The 19,924-nt window shown below is 28.4% G+C and overlaps 1 protein-coding gene across 1 annotated transcript in view; it reads right to left on the reverse strand.

Moving 5' to 3' along the window:
* Positions 1-7,211: 7,211 nt before the first annotated feature.
* The window catches only part of LOC129984252 (transmembrane protein 208-like), a 32,206-nt gene continuing 19,493 nt past the window's right edge, over positions 7,212-19,924 (reverse strand). Inside the window, exons 5-6 of the mRNA XM_056094092.1 lie at positions 18,230-18,314; positions 7,212-7,696 (exon numbers count right to left, since the gene is read on the reverse strand). Coding sequence (XP_055950067.1) covers positions 7,574-7,696; positions 18,230-18,314 — 208 coding nt within the window. The 3' untranslated portion in view covers positions 7,212-7,573. The remainder of the gene's footprint in view (positions 7,697-18,229; positions 18,315-19,924) is intronic.

The raw sequence follows: 19,924 nt of genomic DNA on the forward strand, positions 1-19,924 counted from the left end.
ACCAGCTGGTCACCGAGATTAATGTACCTTTCTAAAACTTTCAAATAAATATTTTATGTAACTTGGTTTCTTAATTGCAAAATATTGTGAAACTTCAAATTTTGATAGTCATATTATTCTTACTTTATTAGAAGCCTTAAGTTGTTCTGTTCATCGTACTACCCTTCGCTCAATTCTTGTAAAATTTGAACTTGAAATAAAAATGATTAAACATTTATGAAAATGATTAAAAATGAAGAAACATTTTATTAGCTGGCATTAAATTTTTTTAAACCATGATTAAAGTAAGCAGAATCGTTCAAAATTGCATATATATATATATAATAAAAATTTCTCTGATTCTTCATAAAATCCAGTATTTAGTTTTACTTTCAAAGAATAAGTGATGCAAATAATAATATTTTCTTTTGTTTTAGTCAATAAATGTATTTCTGAAAAACAGTCTCTTGATCTTAATTCAATGCATTACACTTCAATATTTAAATTTTTTTAAAAAACTTTCAGTCTTCTGTGATTAAATCTGGCAAAGCACAATAACATTACAATTTTTTTTTTCAATTTCATAATTTAAACTAATCAGCTTTGAGGAAATCCGATCGCTGATTGGCATAGCATTTTTTTAGACAATAAATAGAGTGGTCCGAAATCGCGTGTTTTTATAAATTAGCAATATTAAAATTTTCATAACTCTCTCTGCTTTATGCGCAATAGAGTAGTCTTTTATTTTTATTTAAAATAATAGTTTCTCAAGAGTATTCTGCCAAATATTATTAAATAGAACTAAGTGTCAGTATAAAAATATAAATTTCGTAATTCAACAGAAAATTTATTGGCTAAAATTGCATAAAATAGTATTCTTTACTTGATTTAGATATTCTTCCTATTAGATGTATATGCTTAATACTAACTTTTTAGAAATTATGTTATGGGGCAAGATTGGAATGATTATCCTGTATATACAATCCATATTTGCCATAAATATAACAGAATTATAGAATTAAAAAAAAAGATTTAAAAGTTCAGAGGAATCTTTTTCTACAAAATATCGAATTTCGTGCTTAATATATATCGGGTTTATTCCATTTCTTACAGATACTTGCTGACGCTACCCCTTTCTAACTTCAGTTTGCAGTAAGTTTGCCTTCATCTTTTAATTTGAGTTTCTGCTAACGTGTTAATAAAAACTAATTTTTCTCATTAAATCCTAATGTGTGCGTGCTGGTTAAATTTTATTTTCATTTTCTATAATTATTAAATTTTAAGTTAAATTTTATTTTCTATATCTATATATAGTAGACTCCCGATTATCCGCGCCTGCCGCACAAAGTTTTTTTTTTTTTTTTTTTTGTACAAGCGTAAAGCAAAGAAAATAAAAATGTTCACAAAACTGAGCGAAACGTTAAATTTGCTAACATCGTGCATATTTATGGCAAAAATATCCCAGGTCTTCTCGGAACCTTCCCCTCTGATGAATAATATGTATTACATATATATTAATTTACATATGCATTCATTTTTCTGTGTATCCTTGACGCCTCTCGTAAGTACAAAGCACTTCTCTGTTTTCATTAACAAAATGCATTTTAGGTTAGTTTTGAGTGATATACTTAAATAGTAAGCGTTAGTTAAACATTTCCTGCTGTTTATTTTACGATTTTTAAAGTTGGAATGACTGTTTTCTCTTTTGCTATACCCGTTTTTACCTTTGTTCGGATTATCCGCGATTTTGTCGCGGTGGCCGGGCCACCCAATTCCGCGGATAATCGGGAGTGTACTGTACTTATAATAAAGCTCAATGTGTGTGTGTGTGTATTAGCTCTCTATAGGCCAGACCGTTCGACCTGCAGCTTCCAAAATGGCACGTGTATACATAGTGCTCGGAAATATGCACACTGGAGAGATTTTTTTTTTTTGAATTTTAAATAATTAAAAATTAAGCGAAATTGCGATGTTTATTCGAGATAACTTCCAAAATATCATAGCACAAACACTATTTTTACATCAAGTTCAAAAAATAATTTTTTTTTCAATTACACCAATGTTTTAATCTATAAAATGTTTCTATTTTTAACGAATTTTTTAAAAAAAATATTTTAGCCAAGTTTTTCAGCCATTTATTTCGCGCAAAATAAAAATAAAATTTAACCTGCAAGAGCACGTTTTGCGTACATGGAAGAAATTAGCTTTTATCAACGTGTTGCTATTATATTAATAAAAGCTCAAATTAGAAAATAAGTTAAGTGTTACTGGAAATTATATCTGTAAAAGTATAACTTTTAGCACGTTTCTGTATGAAATGAAATAAATATGAAATATAATATTTTCTGAAAAATAAATGGAAGACAAAGTTTTCTATGATCTTTTATAATATCTACATTATTAATTCAATATGTCAGTTTTATTTAAGGCAAACGTGATTTAATACATATCCTTTCATTTCAGGACCAACGTTTAATTTGTACTTTTAATAATAGAAATACATGTGTTAAAATGGTCTTTATAAAATAAATATATTTTATGTCACTATTCAAAAAAAATGGGCGATTGTAGACCACTTCATCGATCGTTTCAAAGATACCCTATTCATCTCAAGACTGATTGGGCTAAGATTATGAAAATGTTCGATTGTTCTAAACTATTCTATTCCAAACTTCATAAATCAATCAGATTTGATAACAGAAGATAGAAACGCTCATTTATTTATTAAAAAGGTGTAGTGTCAAGAATATTTCGCAGAATATGATTCCTTTGGAATAATATATCGGAATTTGAAGTTTAAAAATATTTTGATGAAGAAGCTATTAAACAACAAGTCACATAAAATATTTAATTGAAAATTTTAACGATCATTAAGATTAGCGAACCTGCTGATTGCCAAAGGCGGTAGTACAAAATATTTTCTAAAAATTGATTAAAAATAGGAGTTTAATTTATATGTTCAATTGAAATTGAACATATAAATTAAGTAAAATTGAAATACATTATTTTTTTTAAATCTTAAGATAATGTAAAAATCATTTTTGTACTGTAGTTGGTCATTATTTATAATTCCACCCCACCCTGCTAGGGAACATCGCATCTCCCCCTCCCACCTTTAGCACCCCGGCTTGTTACTTCTATCAGCACGACTCGCAGCCACGTTTGCCAGCCCGATGGGGGAGGTGTTTCAATCGAAGTGTGGACATCACTACTGACTGACGGAAGCACAGAAAAAAAATCCCGCCTTGATAGCAGCTGAAAATTATTAGATTCAAGACCTTAAATCAATGCGCTCTTATTTCTTTTATTATTAATAAAAGGTATGGAAATGGCTCGTCCGAAATCCTACGTCTGCAAAATAAATGCTATGTCCTGCTTTGGTTGTGGATGTTTCGCCATCTCCGATTATATGGGTGGTGCAAAATGGAAGAGGGTAAATTATAGAAAACATGATTATGCTACGAAATATGATGGTAACAGTGAATTATGATGAATGAACGATAGCAAATTTCCCAAAAGATGACGATCCATGCAAATTGAACTTCAGCTGATACAATGATTTATTTATCTATTTTTATTTTAACAGGAAAGTCATCCTTTAAAAATCAAGCATGAATGTCTTACTTATAAAATAATTATTAAATATGAAATCTTATTTGCATAATTAGACACTGAAATAAAGAAATTTATATTAATTGTAGTTTTTAATATTTTAAAACAAGTAACACAACTTTGCCCGAGGTAAAAATCTATGGGAGAGTATTTGCAATTTAATTTGCAGATTATACAGCAATAAGGTAATTTTTGTGTTGAATACACTAAACCAATGTTAATTTTGAGAATGAATCCTAGAAACTTTAGTTTGCAAAAAGCTAAAAGGAGTTTAATCATACAATTATAAACTTAAAGGCGTTTAGAGAAAAATATGGAAATAAATCGCTTAATTAAGTTCATTTGTTTTTACTCCGTGTAACTTTTAAGAAATATAACAGGATTTTTCAAATAATAATTCTTCAACAATATTTTCATATCAGCTTTCCTGGAGATAGTAGCGCAATCCATACTAGCAGCCCAATTATTGTTTCTAAAATTACAAATTCAAACCTATTAAATCCTAACTCAGGGAATAAAAAAATCGGCCCAAACAGAATTTTCCTTAAAAACTAAATTTTAAAAATCTTTTTCGTCATAACTTACAATGTAGTATAATAAACATATGTTTCAATAACCTATATCCATATAAAGTTCAATGTGTGTTGCCACTCCACAGGCGTTCGAAAAAAATGCTTCGTTTTAGTAAAAAGTGTTCTTATATTAATTTCAATTTAACCATTTACACTTTATTAAAACAAGGAGTTACATAAAATATTTAATTATTAAAATCTTAACGAGCATTAAGATTGGCTTCCGGCTGGTCGCCAAAGGCGGCTAGTAGAATGGAATAAAAGAAAAGTTCAATGTAAATATTGTGAATTTCCCTAAAACTTCTAGAAAACAAATTAGGTGAAATCACAAATTTCTTTTTAAAACCAGAAATTTGGCAATAAAATTGAAGAGTGTTTTACTTTTCAAGTTTCAAGAGATAAGAAATATCCTTTTTGACCACATATACAGTGGCTCCCAAAAGTGTTCGTACATTAAAGAAATTTGCAGAAATTGTGTTCTATACTTCTTAATAAAGCATTTTATTAGTTGGTTTTTTTTAATTAGCATCTTTAAATAGTTCTTAATAAAACTGAACAAATATTTTTATAAAAAATCAAGTAGTATTGTTCTAAAAAATAAATAAATAAAAAATATCACAAAATTAGAACACAAAAGTCTTCGTACATCCAAACATTATTTATTTAAATTCATCATAAAAATATCTTTTGCGGCTTATTTTTCTTCTAATTGAAAAATACACTAAAATCGTTTGATTTCAGTATTTAATATCACAATTATTTATTCTATTTACTTTATTCTTAGATATGACGCGCATTCGTAAAGAAACGAGTTTAGACGTACGAAAATTAATTATATTTCATTTTAAAGCTGGAAAATCAATTAGAGGCATTGCAACTATAACTAATCTACCTCATTCAACGGTGCAAAGCATAATAAAACGTTACAGAGAGGGAAAAAGGATTGCAAACAAGCCTCGTAATGGTCGCCCTCAAATTCTGTCAGAAAGAAGTCAAAGAAATATTGTGAGTAAATTTCTAAAAAATCCACGTCTGAGTGCAATAAAGTTTACTTCACAATATAATGAATCAAAATGAACTTCTATTTCCTGTAAAACTATTCGTAGAGTTCTTCGGAATGCTGGTATACATGGCCGCTCTGCACGAAGAAAATTCTTTGTAAGTCAGAAGAACAGAATTGCTAGGCTTAAATTTGCCAAATCTATGATAAACCAGCCAGAGAACTATTGGAATCGTGTCTTATTTGCAGATGATAGTAAGTTTAACATCTTTGGGTCGGATGGGAGAATCATTGTATGGAGAAAAAAAAAATGAAGAACTTAATCCCAAGAATTTAGTTGGAACAGTAAAACATGGCGGTGGAGGTGTCATGGTTTGGGGGTGTATGTCAGCGGCTGGAGTAAGCAATTTAGTATTCATTGATGGTATAATGGATCATAGAGTTTATATAAATATTCTCAATAATAATTTAAAAGTGTCAGCACAAAAATTGGGCATTTTAAACAACTTTGTGTATCACCAAGACAACGATCCTAAGCACACGGCCATGAATGTTCGTCTTTTTTGAATCTATCATTGCCCTCAAACCCTTAAAACACCAGCTCAATCACCGGATTTAAACCCTATAGAACATATTTGGAAAGAATTAGAGGTGCGAATAAGAAGTCACGACATTAAATCGAAAATTCAACTGAAAGCAGTAATGATCGAAGAATGGAACAAGATCGGTGCAGAAGTAACCGACCGTTTAGTTAAATCTATGCCCAAACGTTTAAAAGCTCTTATAAAGAATAAAGGATATCCTACTAAATACTAAACATTTATAAAAATTTAGAAAATTTCATATTTAGTGATGTTTTTTTAAAGTGTATGATCACTTTTGTGTCCTATTTTTGTGCAATTTTATTTATTGTCATTTTTAAAAAAATAATTTGCATCGTAATTAAAATTTATTTTTCACTGCTTTATTAAGAACTGTAAAAATATGCTATGAAAAAATTTTCATGTAAAAATAAGAATATATAATGGTAAATAATGAGGTTTTTAATTGATTCTTGTAGGTGTACGAACACTTTTGGGAGCCACTGTATATTAAATTGTTCATGATTTAAGTCACCTCTATTAAAAATAAAAACGATTACGAGTACTGCTAATGTAAAAATAAAGCAACATCTTGACATTTTTTGCAATAACTTAAAGAAATCTATATATAAAGCTCACTAACATTTTATGCAAAAATTATGTCCAGTAAGCTCAATTTGCATAGATGCCATTTTATAAAAAAAATTCTTTTTGTCAGTATATTCAAATCTGACTAACTTGCTATTTGGACATAAAATATCTAGCACTATTTTAATGTTTGAACCAACTATATATTTTGCATGGGAAATTGTAAAAGACACTGGCAATGTGCTATTAAATTATAAAGGAAATAGAAAATTATATTGTGTCTTGATGTTATGATGGATACTCATATATACAAAGAATAAAGTAAGTTCTCATATATACAAAGAAAAAGATACTAAAATAAAATGTCTTGAATATGAATTGTAATTCAAAGTTTAAAGATCCAATGTTAAGATAAACATGCATAAGAGATTCAAATGAAAGGGAATTTTTGCACTATTATAGGAAATGAACTGATCATTAAGGATAATTAATTGAAAATAATCTACTGATCCCATACATGGTGATAAAACAACATAAAAGGAATACATTAATCTCCAAAATAATTTTTAGAAACCCCCCACAGATTAGAATGCAGTTGGAATGAAATTTTTAATGAATGGAACAAAGAAAAAGTTTGATGGAACAGGATCTTTATTCTTCATATGAAAAAAAGTTGAGACAAATATTTTTAAAATAAAATATCATAGGTTATTGAAAGGAATATAATATTCACTGTAAATGAAAACTTTTGCCAGATGATATTCATTCTTTATTATGGAGCTACTCTAAATTATGGAGCTTTCATTACATGAATGGAAAAGAAATTCTTAATACATATCAAACAATTCATTATACAAAAGGAAATGAAAAACAAAAGGCTTCTTTATTGATATCTTTATTATTTTAATGTAAAAATAGCTTCTATAAAACACTGCAATTGAGTTCATAGCTTCAGTTTCATAAAATATGAAAATGAGCACAAAATATCAATATAATTCAGTCCATAATTGAAATAAATAACATTCTTTTTGGGGTTTTCCCTCTGAAGTACAAAAACAGTCCTAATAAACCACAATAGTAAAATAAAAATTCTGATTCTATAATAACAGTCATAGTAGAAAAAAAAAAAAATCCAAGGAAGTAAAAAAACAACAGATTGGAATATTTAGGAAGATCATAAAAAATTATAAAATTTATAACAAAAAAATAAATAAATTAGATTGATTAAAAAAAGAATAAGATCATCGTCTTTTGGCTTTTCTCTCTAATTTCTTTTGCTTCTTTTCATCCACTTCTGGTGCAGGGCTGAAAATCCAAGGAGCCAAAACATTGACCCAAAGCATGTAAAATGCTCTACCTGGGGCCTAAAAAAATTATTTTATAACTATTTTATGAATAAACACACATACATAAAAGTATGAAATAATATAAAAATGGAAATTTTTTAATTAATAATACAAGCAATCAATTAATGGGCATAAAGGAAAACAATATATTTCACATCATATAAAACAAAGACAATACATGTCACCTTGACAGCAGGCTATCATATTTTTGATAGAATCTGAATAACTGCCAAAAACATATGTACGTGATTTCGGAAATATTTTTCTTTCATCCCTAACAGTGCACTTACAGCTCTGGAAAGCCAAGAAATGATCTTGTTCCAGAATCTTAAATTAGGAGGGCTGTACTGACAAGGGTGATAATAACAGTGTATCAAGTGGCATTCGCAAGGTTGCCAGGCAAATCTGGAAAGAAAAATTTCCTGTTTTCCCTGTATGTCCATTCAAGATATAAGAAAATGTGCAAACAGCATGCTTGTGCTAGTTATAATGGAATATGGTTTTAAAGAGTGGAAAAGGCAAGGAAAGGAAAGAACAATTTAACATTATTCAAAATAATAGCATATAAGAAGGTTTATATTTACATACAGAAATAAAAATCTTTATTTATTATTTAGAATTTAGCAAAACAAAATTTATATATTAAGAAGGCATATATTACCTCTCAGGCTCCGTAATTATAAGTCACACAAAATTAATGAATCTCATGGAAAAAGAACAACTGTCTCACAAATCGAAACCCGAATGATCTATACAGAATAAAGGGGCATGAGAAAAGGGATGATTTTCCGCATTACGTAATCACAAATGGTAGTGTTTTGTTTTTGGAGCTATGATTAAGACCTTTTATTTTTTGAAATTTTTAGCGATCAGCATTTTTTGGATGGGAAAAAAAATAACCAGAAAACTGTATTTTAACTGCTTTTACGAAAATTTCCTGTTTTTTCCTGGTTTTCTCTGTGCACTCTCGAACGCAACCCTGCATTCGAGAGTGAATTGTGCAAGATTTCATCAGTAGATAAATATTATGTACTTATTTTTTTATTTATTATAATTTTTAAAGATTCTTCAGAAAAATTCATAGAACAGAATTCAATTATGTACCAAAAAATACTGTTTGCAAGTAACAGCATCTGGTTGCAGAAAATATTCATGGATGTACAGTAAAATATTTTATAACTGATATTCAATTAAATGTCAGCATTAAAATAAAGGCATTTTTGAAGGTAATTTAAAGCCACAATTTTATATGTACAAATGTATGTGTATGTGTGCGTGCGAGCAATTTGGATTAATGGAGGTTTAAATAGATACAGTAAATTCTGTTTTTTTCCCCCCTTCCTTTTTTTTATACTCTATTTTTATGATGAAATAATCAAATATAAGGGTAAAAAATGATGGTGATAAAGAGGAAGATGATATGTCAGGGTGCACAAACTAGCTTTATCTTAAAAAATAAGCATTTTATTTTACTTTTTAAGTACTTTTCGTGAAAAAAATAAATAAAACATAGTATTTTTTAAATTATAAAACCATGAGTTTAATGAGATAAATTGATGGTATTAACTAAGTAAGTTGTCCAATTTTATACAAATATAAACATAAAATACAACTAGGAATTAATTAACATTTTCCACCAACTTCAAAACTAAGTTATTTAAAATGTTTTTGTTTTTTTAAATGCAAGTTTTGTTTGAAAAATATAAAGACTTTCATTTAAATATTCGAGTTTCTTAAAAAAAGGTAAGCATAAATAAACATATTTAGAATGCAAAAGTCATGCTCAATTTTAGAGAGATTTTTAATTCATACAATTTTTTTCACTAACAAATTTCTCCACCTCAACAGATTTTGTAAGTGGTGGAAAGTTTTTGGCTTGTTGAACAAGTGCATAAGCTTATAATATTCAATTTTAGGCATTTCCTTTTTCCACAAACAGATCAAGAAATCAATCTAATTTTTTAAAAATGTCATTTAAAATTATTTATTCCACTATCTGCTTCCCTAAAAATAAGTGATATTTTGAATCAGCTGATGTTGCTAGCATTCTCTAGCAACATCAGCTTAGTAATGTTCTTTACTTTACTTCTTGTCTTTTACTAACGTACTTTAGTAATGTTTATTGAATGGATTCTGAAAGATGGTTTTATATCTTCACAGATTAAATGTTCAGAAATGTATGATATTTTTTATTTAAATTTCTCACTTCAATATTTTAATTAATACTGAATCCTCTGTCATTAAATGCTTGATCAGGAGAAAGAATGAAAACAATTTTCAAAATACTCCAGAGTTTTTTAAAGTTATGTTCTTTAAAAAAACAAAAAAACAACTCTAATTTCTTTTTTCTGATATGATAATTATTAATAATTATCGAAATTGAATCAAGATGATTTGATTAGGAAATCTTTAAATTCCAAGGGAATAGCATCTTCATAATATCTTTTAATCCTTTCTTCACAACACAAGACATGCTTCCTTTGTCCACATTTACTTGTTTTCGACAAACAACATTTCCGGCGGAAGTAAAATTTATTGAAGAACTATTCATAAACTATTATAATATTTTAAAAGCAAGATACTGATCATCATGCTTACAAAGAATATAATTTTATTGGATACTGTTTTTGCAGAATATAAGACTTTTAATAAGTTGATCATTCTTAAGCCTACACTCACTTTACCAATGGCAGAACAAAATACGTTAGAAAAATCAGTCTGCATTAACAGTTTTCTGAAAAAATAATTCCAACCTTGAAATTTTCTCTTAAAACTTTAAAAAACACAAACATATGTTTTACTAAATATGCATCAAAATGTATATCAAATACCTAAAAAGGAAAAAGTGAGTCAGCACTCTGGCATATTTCAAGAAATGGCTTAATACGCTCGACAACATATGTAAAACCAGATGAAAGTGTCTCTCCAATACTTCATTCCCTACTCCCTAATAAAGTATTATTGTCTGACAACCTAGGCACCTTGAGCAAGAATGAGTAGAAAAGTAACAATGAGTTGAAGGTACTGCTAAAAATCCATACTCATGGTTTTACATAAACATAAAAAAATTATCTATCTGAACACTAAAATTAAATTAGAAAGTATTTCCCTCTATCTAAAGCAGGAAAGGAGCTGAAAGAAGAATTATGAATATATTTGCCCCTATTTAAAAAAAAGTGAAAGAAGAGTTAAGTGCATGAAAATGATATATTTCCTCTATTCTATCATCATTTTCCAACATTGAGATAAAAACGTAACCACTGATCTCCAGATTTATTAAATCTGTTAAACATTGAACAATCCACCAAGGTAAAAAAAAAAAGCCTATAATTGGAAAATACTCTCCCCCCCCCATTACTAGAAAGAAAATATAGCATCTGAATTTTTTTATAAAAAAAAAGGCACTTCTACAGCCCTTATATAAGAACCCTAAAAAATAAGCAGTTTTTATGGACTTCAATGAAACTACATACTCTGTAAAAAAAAAGATCCAGAAAGTTACAAGGAAAGAAGCAAGCAAGGGATTGCAAGCATTGATATAATTTACTCAGCGATGTTTATTTATATCAATTCATAGTATAATGAGAATTTAATGAATACATAGTGAATTTTCTGAATGCTGATATCAATCTTGTAAATAGGCAGATATTCAAACTCACATGCCAAAACATTAAAGATATATGTAACTTTCATATGAACATATGTACTGAGATATTAATACATTGTTTAATTTTAAACAATTTAAATAATTTTTGATATTATTTATTTAATCAAAATTAATTGAAAAATATAACCAAAGGATGTGCATTTTGTAATTTTTACAGATGGCATCACAAATATACACAAGCAAATGATATTCAAATATCCAGAAAAATGTTGAATTTGGATACCTTTAGTTACTAGTTAAGAAAGATTCTATATTATAAATCTTGCAGTTTTCATTTCCAATTTTGTTTTCCTCGTGTTCATCTAGCAATTTATTGCTACTCCTGACAATCCTCTGGTACTTCACATTTGTCTGTTTGTCTCTCCAGTAGTGTCATCAAAAGATAGTAGACAAAAGTATACAAGCATGAGGCAAAAATCCTACAGAAATCTTTCACACAAAAACTGGTTGTGTAATATTGATCTAAATTATCTCAATTAAATTATTAACAATTAATAATCTAATACATCTGTGACATTTACAATCTAAACAGTTTTGTTATTTGATTACCTACTGTTAAAAATAATAAATATAACAGAATTCATATCTTGATCAAACCTTACTATGTTCTATATCTGTTTACCATTTGAGAACATTTTACAAAATACATGAGTGATATCTGGAAATTACTTCTACTGCTAAACTAATCCAAGTTTCAATTCAAAAAGTCTAACTGAATATGCAAGATCTTAGAAACAGCAACACATGTAGTTCTTTAGTAATCTAGATGCAAGTAGATTTATTCAAAAAACAATAAAAGTACAATAGATGACAGTAAACCCAATAAATACGTTTCTATATAGCAAATTTAAAGAAAATCTAAGGATAGTGACCATGAACAAAATAAAATAAAAAGAGAGACAGAGAGAAATATACTATAAAATTTCGAATTCAAAAAGATGTTGAAGAAAATATAGGATCATAAAAAAAAAGGCATAATTACAAAATTCTGCTACTGGGGGGGGGGATATATACACATAAAATATGATGAAGTGCTCAAAATTTTCTGCTAAAGTAGGTCTAATATACACACTATTAATCACTCATACCATATTAAGATGATAGTATCTTTTTTAGTTTTGCAACAAATTTCTGAAGTTACAATTTCAAGTGCCGCTTTTTTGGGGGTTTATGTATTTAGATGGCAGATTCAACAATTTCTTCTTTGTATACATTTTTGATGAAATCCAGAAGGATAAACTTGAATTATCTTGAATGTTCATTCCATGAATTGGAACTTATTTAAAGTTTCGTGTACAAATAGGGAAAGACAAAGTATCTAAACTCAACTCTTTGCACTTATTCTAGGAATCCTTAAAAATATTGTGTGCTGTGAATAAATTACTGATATGTCACCTAAAATATAGAATCATAGCAACAATGAAATCTGTAATGAGGAGAGGCTTCACAAGTTATGAAAAGTGAATGACAAGTGTTTTGAAGTATGTTAGTAATGTACATGTCAAAGCTTACAGAAACAGACATAAAAATTGGTATTATTTTATGTCCATTTCTGTATATTTTTTTCAAAATATTTTAGCAAAAGATAATATGAATATGTTTATTATTTTGCCATTTTGTATACAGTGTTATTACTATATACAAAATAGCAAAATCTATTATAATACTATTAGCAAATTTAATATAAAATAACAAAATATAATATTATTTGGATTTCTGGGCTTTGTCTTCATTTGCTTGCAGTTTGATTCATAGTTCATGAGAACCCAAAGCAAGTAAAATATTAAAAGCTGGTCAAAAAAAAAAATAAATAAATAAATAAAAACCTAAATTTAAATTGGTTATGCAAGTCCAAGAAGCTTAATGTATTTACCGATTATCCTGCTGGTTGTTTTCCTAAGAACAAGAGTTGTACTACAAAAGATATCAAGAAGTTTCGGAGTTAAATATTGGAAGCATGTTACAGTAGAGGTAGGAAGTCAAGGAAGATTTCATGATTATGCATTTACTGAAAATGAATGACAGTGACAGAGCAGACTTAGATGAAACAATTGATTGGAAGATGGAAAAAGTTTTTAGAGCAAAGTTATAGGAGAATCCTGAATGTGATATTTTTACTCTAGCAACATACAATCTTACTTTCTATGGAATTATAGAGAACCTTAAATATAGCAGCAAGGGAATTTTTCTGTCATTCATGCAGCAGATGTTAAAATATAATCCACTGTCATAAGCAACAACAAAGTGCAGTAAAATACTTCTGTCGAAAACCAAAAATGAGCATATCAACTTCATAGCATCTGATGTTGCAGAAAGCACCACTTGGTAACTCCATAATGGCCACCCCCCCCCCTTTTCATTTATTTTAGATAAAACTGAAAATATCAGTGAAAATGGCCAATTAAAAGAATTTTGTAGATATGTGAAAAATTAGTGAATGATGAAACTGGAAAACTATTCAATTCACATTTTGAGATTTTTAAAAATTCCTTTTTGGAAAAATAAAAGATCAATCTCAAAACACGTTGAAGGAAAGAAAAAATCACGATATTGCTGCACCAGAAAAGTAGAAACAAAATAAAATGTCACAGGTAAAGATGTGATAATTAGTAAATTATAGGGTAGTGTGGCAGTGCAATAATGTCACCAATAGATAAATAGAAAAGCTATAACTGCTTACTTCATACAATATGTTGCTCATAATCTAAATTAATTTTTTTTAAAAATACAACAGAAGTAAACAAAAAAAAAATGCATATTACAGTTTTGGTTACAAAAGGTTATTTCTTAGCCAGGAAGAATTAAAAATCATGTACTAGATAAAATTATATAATATGATAATGACACTAGAAGTTTCAACCCAATTTGCTAAATTTGATGTGATAAAATGCTTCAACCACATGATTCTTATTATCCAAAAGAGGAAGGAAAGGTATGAAGTACAGTTGAAGAAAAAATGGAAATATTTGACCTAGTTCTGCTTTTAATAATATAATGCAAAAATTTAGGTTTTCTAACCATTATTTCAAAGTCCTTGTAACTTGGAACCACAGATATATTATTAGCATATGTGTTGCTAGCAAATTCTTTGCTTAAATTTACCAACATTTGGGAAATTGTTATACATTGTAACAGAGAATTTTGATTCTTAACAAACAGTTAAAGAAGACCCAGAGTAGGATTAGAAAAGTGAAGAAACATTACGATGAATTATGCAATGATGTCCAATCAAAAGATCCATAATCTTTTATATAACTGTGTTATATGTTTTATTACCATTTTAGGTAACCATCTACTGCATAGGTTCCCAAAGTGGTCCAGGTGGACCCCCAGGGGTCCATAGGAGACCACACGGGGGTCCACGTAGAAATGAAAAGAAAACAGGGGTTCACAAGTTGTAAGTGGGAGTTCACGAAAAATTTTCCAGTTTTCATAATAAATAACAAAAATTTTGGCTTGGATTTACCTATCAACGTAGGCAGGTAGCATCGGTAGGTACTCAAAAATATTCGAGACTCAGTTCAAACACAGAATTGAATAGAACAATAGATAATAGTACAAGTGTACACCACATGTCGAGACTTGCAAAGTGCCGCCCGTTCGCCTGCTCGTCTGAGATGCTTGTTTAGACCTGCAAAGGGATGAAATGCGACTTGCGCTGTGCTTGCAATCTACATTATTATAAATACGAATGCCAAGAACAAAACGTTACTCATTTGTTACCTGATATATTTAATGTCCTGAGTGATTTCTTTACAGAAAAATCTATTCCATTTACAAACATTATTTCGATGGCAGCAGATGGAGCTCCTGCCATGTTTGGGCGATATCGTGGGTTTATAAGCCATTTTAAAAGAATAATACCAGGACTAATTATAATTCACTGTGTCATCCCCCAACAACACCTTGTAGTGAAAAATTTGAGTGATAGATTGCACCAATCGCTTCAATTTATGATTAACGCAGTTAATGAAATAAGAAGCAATGCTTTGAATACCCGTTTATTTGCACTATTGTGCGATGAAAATGATGATTTCCAACGACTGCTCTTACATACTGAAGTACGCTGGTTGTCGAAAGGTGCATGTTTATCAAGATTTTACTCACTTTTCGAATCAGTGATAGAGTGTCTGGAAACTAAAGCACCAGATTTAAAAGAAAATTTGATCAAATATAAAGTGGAAATTGCGTACTTAACAGATTTGTTCATAAAATTCAATGATGTTAACTTGCAGTTACAAGGGGACAGCCTTAATTTAATAAAAACAAAGGGTGTAATTTCGGCTTTTCTTGGTAAATTGAAATTAATGAAGCAAAATATTAGTAGGTGCGAATTCTCCCAGTTTCCGAACTTGTCACAGATAGAATGTCTTGATGAGGATATTCAGACATACGCTCAACATTTAAATACCCTGCATGATGACTTCAAAAATAGATTTGAATATATACTGACGATGGAAATACCACCATGGATCATAACCCCATTTGATGAAACGGGAGATGCGAATGTGTATTACAAGAGGAGCTACTTGAACCCAGCACCAACGAGGAACTGAAGGTGAAATTTAAAAAAGGCTATCAAACATTTTGGCTGCAGGCTGAAATCCCCGAAAAATATCCTGGGCTGTGGGAAATTGCGAGGAAATTTTGGATAGCGTTTCCCTTGTCATATCTTGTCGAAAGAAGTTTTAGTGCCGTTACCAACCTGTTGACAAAAAAAAAAAAAAAAAAAAAAAAAAACAGATTGAACATCACAGAACGGGGAGATTTGAGATTACTTCTTACAAAACTGAAGCCAAATATTGATAATTTGCTGTCAATTGATCAAGTACATCCGTCTCATTAAAAGTATGACTATTTTTTATTGTTGATTTCCATTTCAGAGTTCATTGTTGATTTTTTGTCAATTGTTGATTGTTTGTAAATTTAAATGTTTATAATTTTGTATAACCACAAGTATCATTTTTATAAATAGGACACAAGAAAATGTGCTACTTTTTTTTTCTTCTTAACACCCCCAATTTAGGGTGATATTTTTTAGGAGTTTTGGGAATACAGTAGAAATGTAGCAGCAGGGGGTCTACCGAAAGTAGGAAAACTTAGAAAGTGGTCCACGAGAAAAAAAAGTTTGGGAACCTCTGGTCTACTGATTCATTTTAGGTAACTGCATTTTACCTAATGATAGATACTTTCTACACAAAATTATGTCATCTTTTTTGTAAAGTATGTAAAATTTTCTTGATCCTCATTAGTAATTCATCCTCAATTTCTCAGAAAAGCAAAGGAAAAAGGCATGCATAATAATGTATTTGATCACAAGCAAAAGTTTCCTAAAAAAGCGTTTTCATAATTTCCATATCAATTACCTTCAGTAAAAACATCATTTAAAAAAGAAATTGAAATTTTTTTTTTAAAATTAAAGGATTAGCAAAATTGCTGTTAACCTTCAGTGAGGTTTCTTGCTTCATTTTATTATCAGCACTCATGCATTACATTCCTTACAGCCTGAAAATTCCTCATAAAAACTGAATTTAATAATAAAAATACATTTTTTTTAAAAACAGTATGAGGTTGAAAATAATAAGCAGTTTAAACATTGCTCTCAGATATGAATAATTAAACACAACAAAATAAATCATGAAAAAATAATTAATGAATTTGCTTCCTGAACAGTTAGAAAATAGATTTTTGCAATTTAAGTGTAAAAATTAAATTTCATTGAATAATTTCTGATAAACTGCTCACTTAATTTTATTATATACATTTCAAACTCAAGGTTGCCAATGTACTCTAAATTCTAGTATGCCTATGTTGTATAAGAATAAAGGCCCAAATAGTATTCATGTGTAAGTTATAATAGAATAACAACAACCTCTTAGTTCTTACCAATGGAAAAAGCATGGGGAAGTAAGCAACAATTTAATTTTAACTTAAAAGTATATTCAATGAATTTTATTATTACATACAGAGAATAAAAAATTCCTTTATTTATTGCCTATTGATTACTAACCTCATGCTCTTTAATTTAAAGTTAAACAAAATTAAGGACTTGGTGAAATAAAACAAAAAATATTATTCTTTCTATCAAGATATAAACCATTTAATGGTTTCTTAACAAAACATTAAATCTCTCTATCTCTCTTTTTGCCAATTTATATAATTGAACATTAATTTCTGTAAATATTTCAGCCATATTTTTTTTTTTTTTTGCAACAATTTAATTTACAAGGCTGCACTGCTTTGTTAGACTCTACACCCCCCCTGACCTTTTTACTGCGTTCCAAACACTTAATAATACTTCACATGTACTATTTTGCATACTTACACAAATCACTTGAAATTGGAATATTTAAGATGGAATTGGAATATATAAGAATAATTTTATGGTATTATACACAATTCTTATACTAATTACAAAAATCTTCTTTTACATTTTTTACAAGTACATCTTTGTTGATTCTAAATCTAGTTGCATTGCTATGTGACATTACAAGAATTATTTGTATGATTTCACCAAAATCATAAATGTTCAAAATGTTAAAAAATGTTTTCAAAATTTAACCACCTTTCATGACATTACCACACCCTTATATGAATAACAAAATTGAAGTCAATAAAAAAATAGTTACCAAACCTCAATAACTTAAAAAAAAACAATCACATTTTTAATCAAAATTTAAAGCATCTAATTTACACACACACACACAAAAATATTTATTATAAGCTGACAAAATATTGTAGAAACCTTGGTAATAAAGATTTGTTTAATATTTTTCAGAGGTTATAATTTAATCTGAACTTCACCATTACGTTGAATTACTCTGGAACTTGAATTTAAAATTTCACATGTTGTCCAAATCTTAATGTGGTAAATGGAAACTTACCAGTAGCCACAACAGCCAAAAGTAATTGGATATCAAAGACAGGCACAAGATACTAGAAGTTAGTATAATTAAATCTTTTAAGTTCCTGCAGGGAAAAAAATTAATTCATTAAAACTGAGTTTAATGTAATTTCATGACATTTTATAACTAGAAGAAATATAATTACTTATTTGGTTTTATCAGAGCCAACACTAGAACTGATTTTTATATATTTTTATGAAAAGTCATAAAATATTTCTAATAGGAAAAATAAGTTTTTTTCTTTCAAAATAATAAAATGAAGAATGGACCTACAGTTTTTGAGTGAGAAATAATTTTAAAAAAAGATTGTTCGCATGTTTTTTATTATTTACAATATAATAAACATTTTAAAACAATTAAAAACCTTTGGAAAACATTCTTATTTTTCTATAATCATATTAACCCTTCTCTTAAAAATTTCATTACATTGATTGAAAAATCTGACACAATAATCCACAGTTATTTTTTAAAAAATATTACGGAATTTGAAATCATAAATTGAAAAAAAATATATACTATACAATTATTAAAAAAAATGGATGAGATAAAGAAATTTGTATCAGTTGAAATTTTAAGAATTTATTATAATGGAGAAAAATGATTCAATGCAATAATAATAATAAAATAAAAATAACAGATTGCATGGTTTTATTTTTTGTATTATTTATCACAGTCCTCTCTACCACAATTTCATAGCAATTTTTTTTAACATAGAAACAACTGTAATAAAAAACTTTCTTTTAAATACAACATAATGCATTTTTCCTCATCCTTTTATTCATTCAAAAGATGTAGACATTCAACATCAGTTGGATTATGCATGAACAAATTTGGCAAACACAAAGGAAAAATTGTGTTTTATGATAAGGAAGAAAGTTACATCTATCTATATATACATATATAAAGCAATGTCCATTTATGTGTTTCTTCTACAGACTAAAAGCCTAATGGGCAGATTTTATTCAAATTATGCATATACATGTAAATGAGGCATCAAGATGATTCCTGGAAAGTTCTGTAATAATTAACCAAATAGTTACTTTTTTTAAATTAATTTAAAACTATTTTTTGCTACTCAAATCTCTCTATCTCTTTTCCTTTGCCAATGGGAGAAGGTGGCCAATTCTTTTCCCACATAAATGAGGCAAAGCACCCAATGGCTGGAAGATTATTCACATATGGATAGTGTGTTTAACTATTTTCCCCGCTTGTAGAATTTTAGAAATTAAATAGCTTTCTTCTTCCTTTTTTTTCCATGCCAATGACAAAAAGCTTAAAAAAAGTGTTTTGTCTATTGTTTCAAAGAAATATTATATATATATATATATATATATATATATATATATATAGTGTTTTATGCATTGAAAACTAAACATTATTAACAAAGCGATCTTTCAGGTTTATTCTGGTGCAATTCTCAATTAAATTTTTTTAAAAGAATAAAGAAATTTAATGACCTCTAATTTTCAAGGCCTCTAAAAGCATTACATTTTATGAAGTTTCTTAATGTTTAGCTATTTTAAATTTTAGTTTGATGCTCTCTGTTTGATAAAAAGTTCAAAGATTATGTGTATTAAAAAATTTACACATTATATAGTATTGACCATTTCAAAGCCAAGAATATCAGCTAGTCATCTAACAAATACAGATAGAGGGCCATAAAGTACTAGAAAT

Source organism: Argiope bruennichi, chromosome 9 (assembly GCF_947563725.1).
Source record: "Argiope bruennichi chromosome 9, qqArgBrue1.1, whole genome shotgun sequence".
Taxonomy (NCBI): domain Eukaryota; kingdom Metazoa; phylum Arthropoda; class Arachnida; order Araneae; family Araneidae; genus Argiope; species Argiope bruennichi.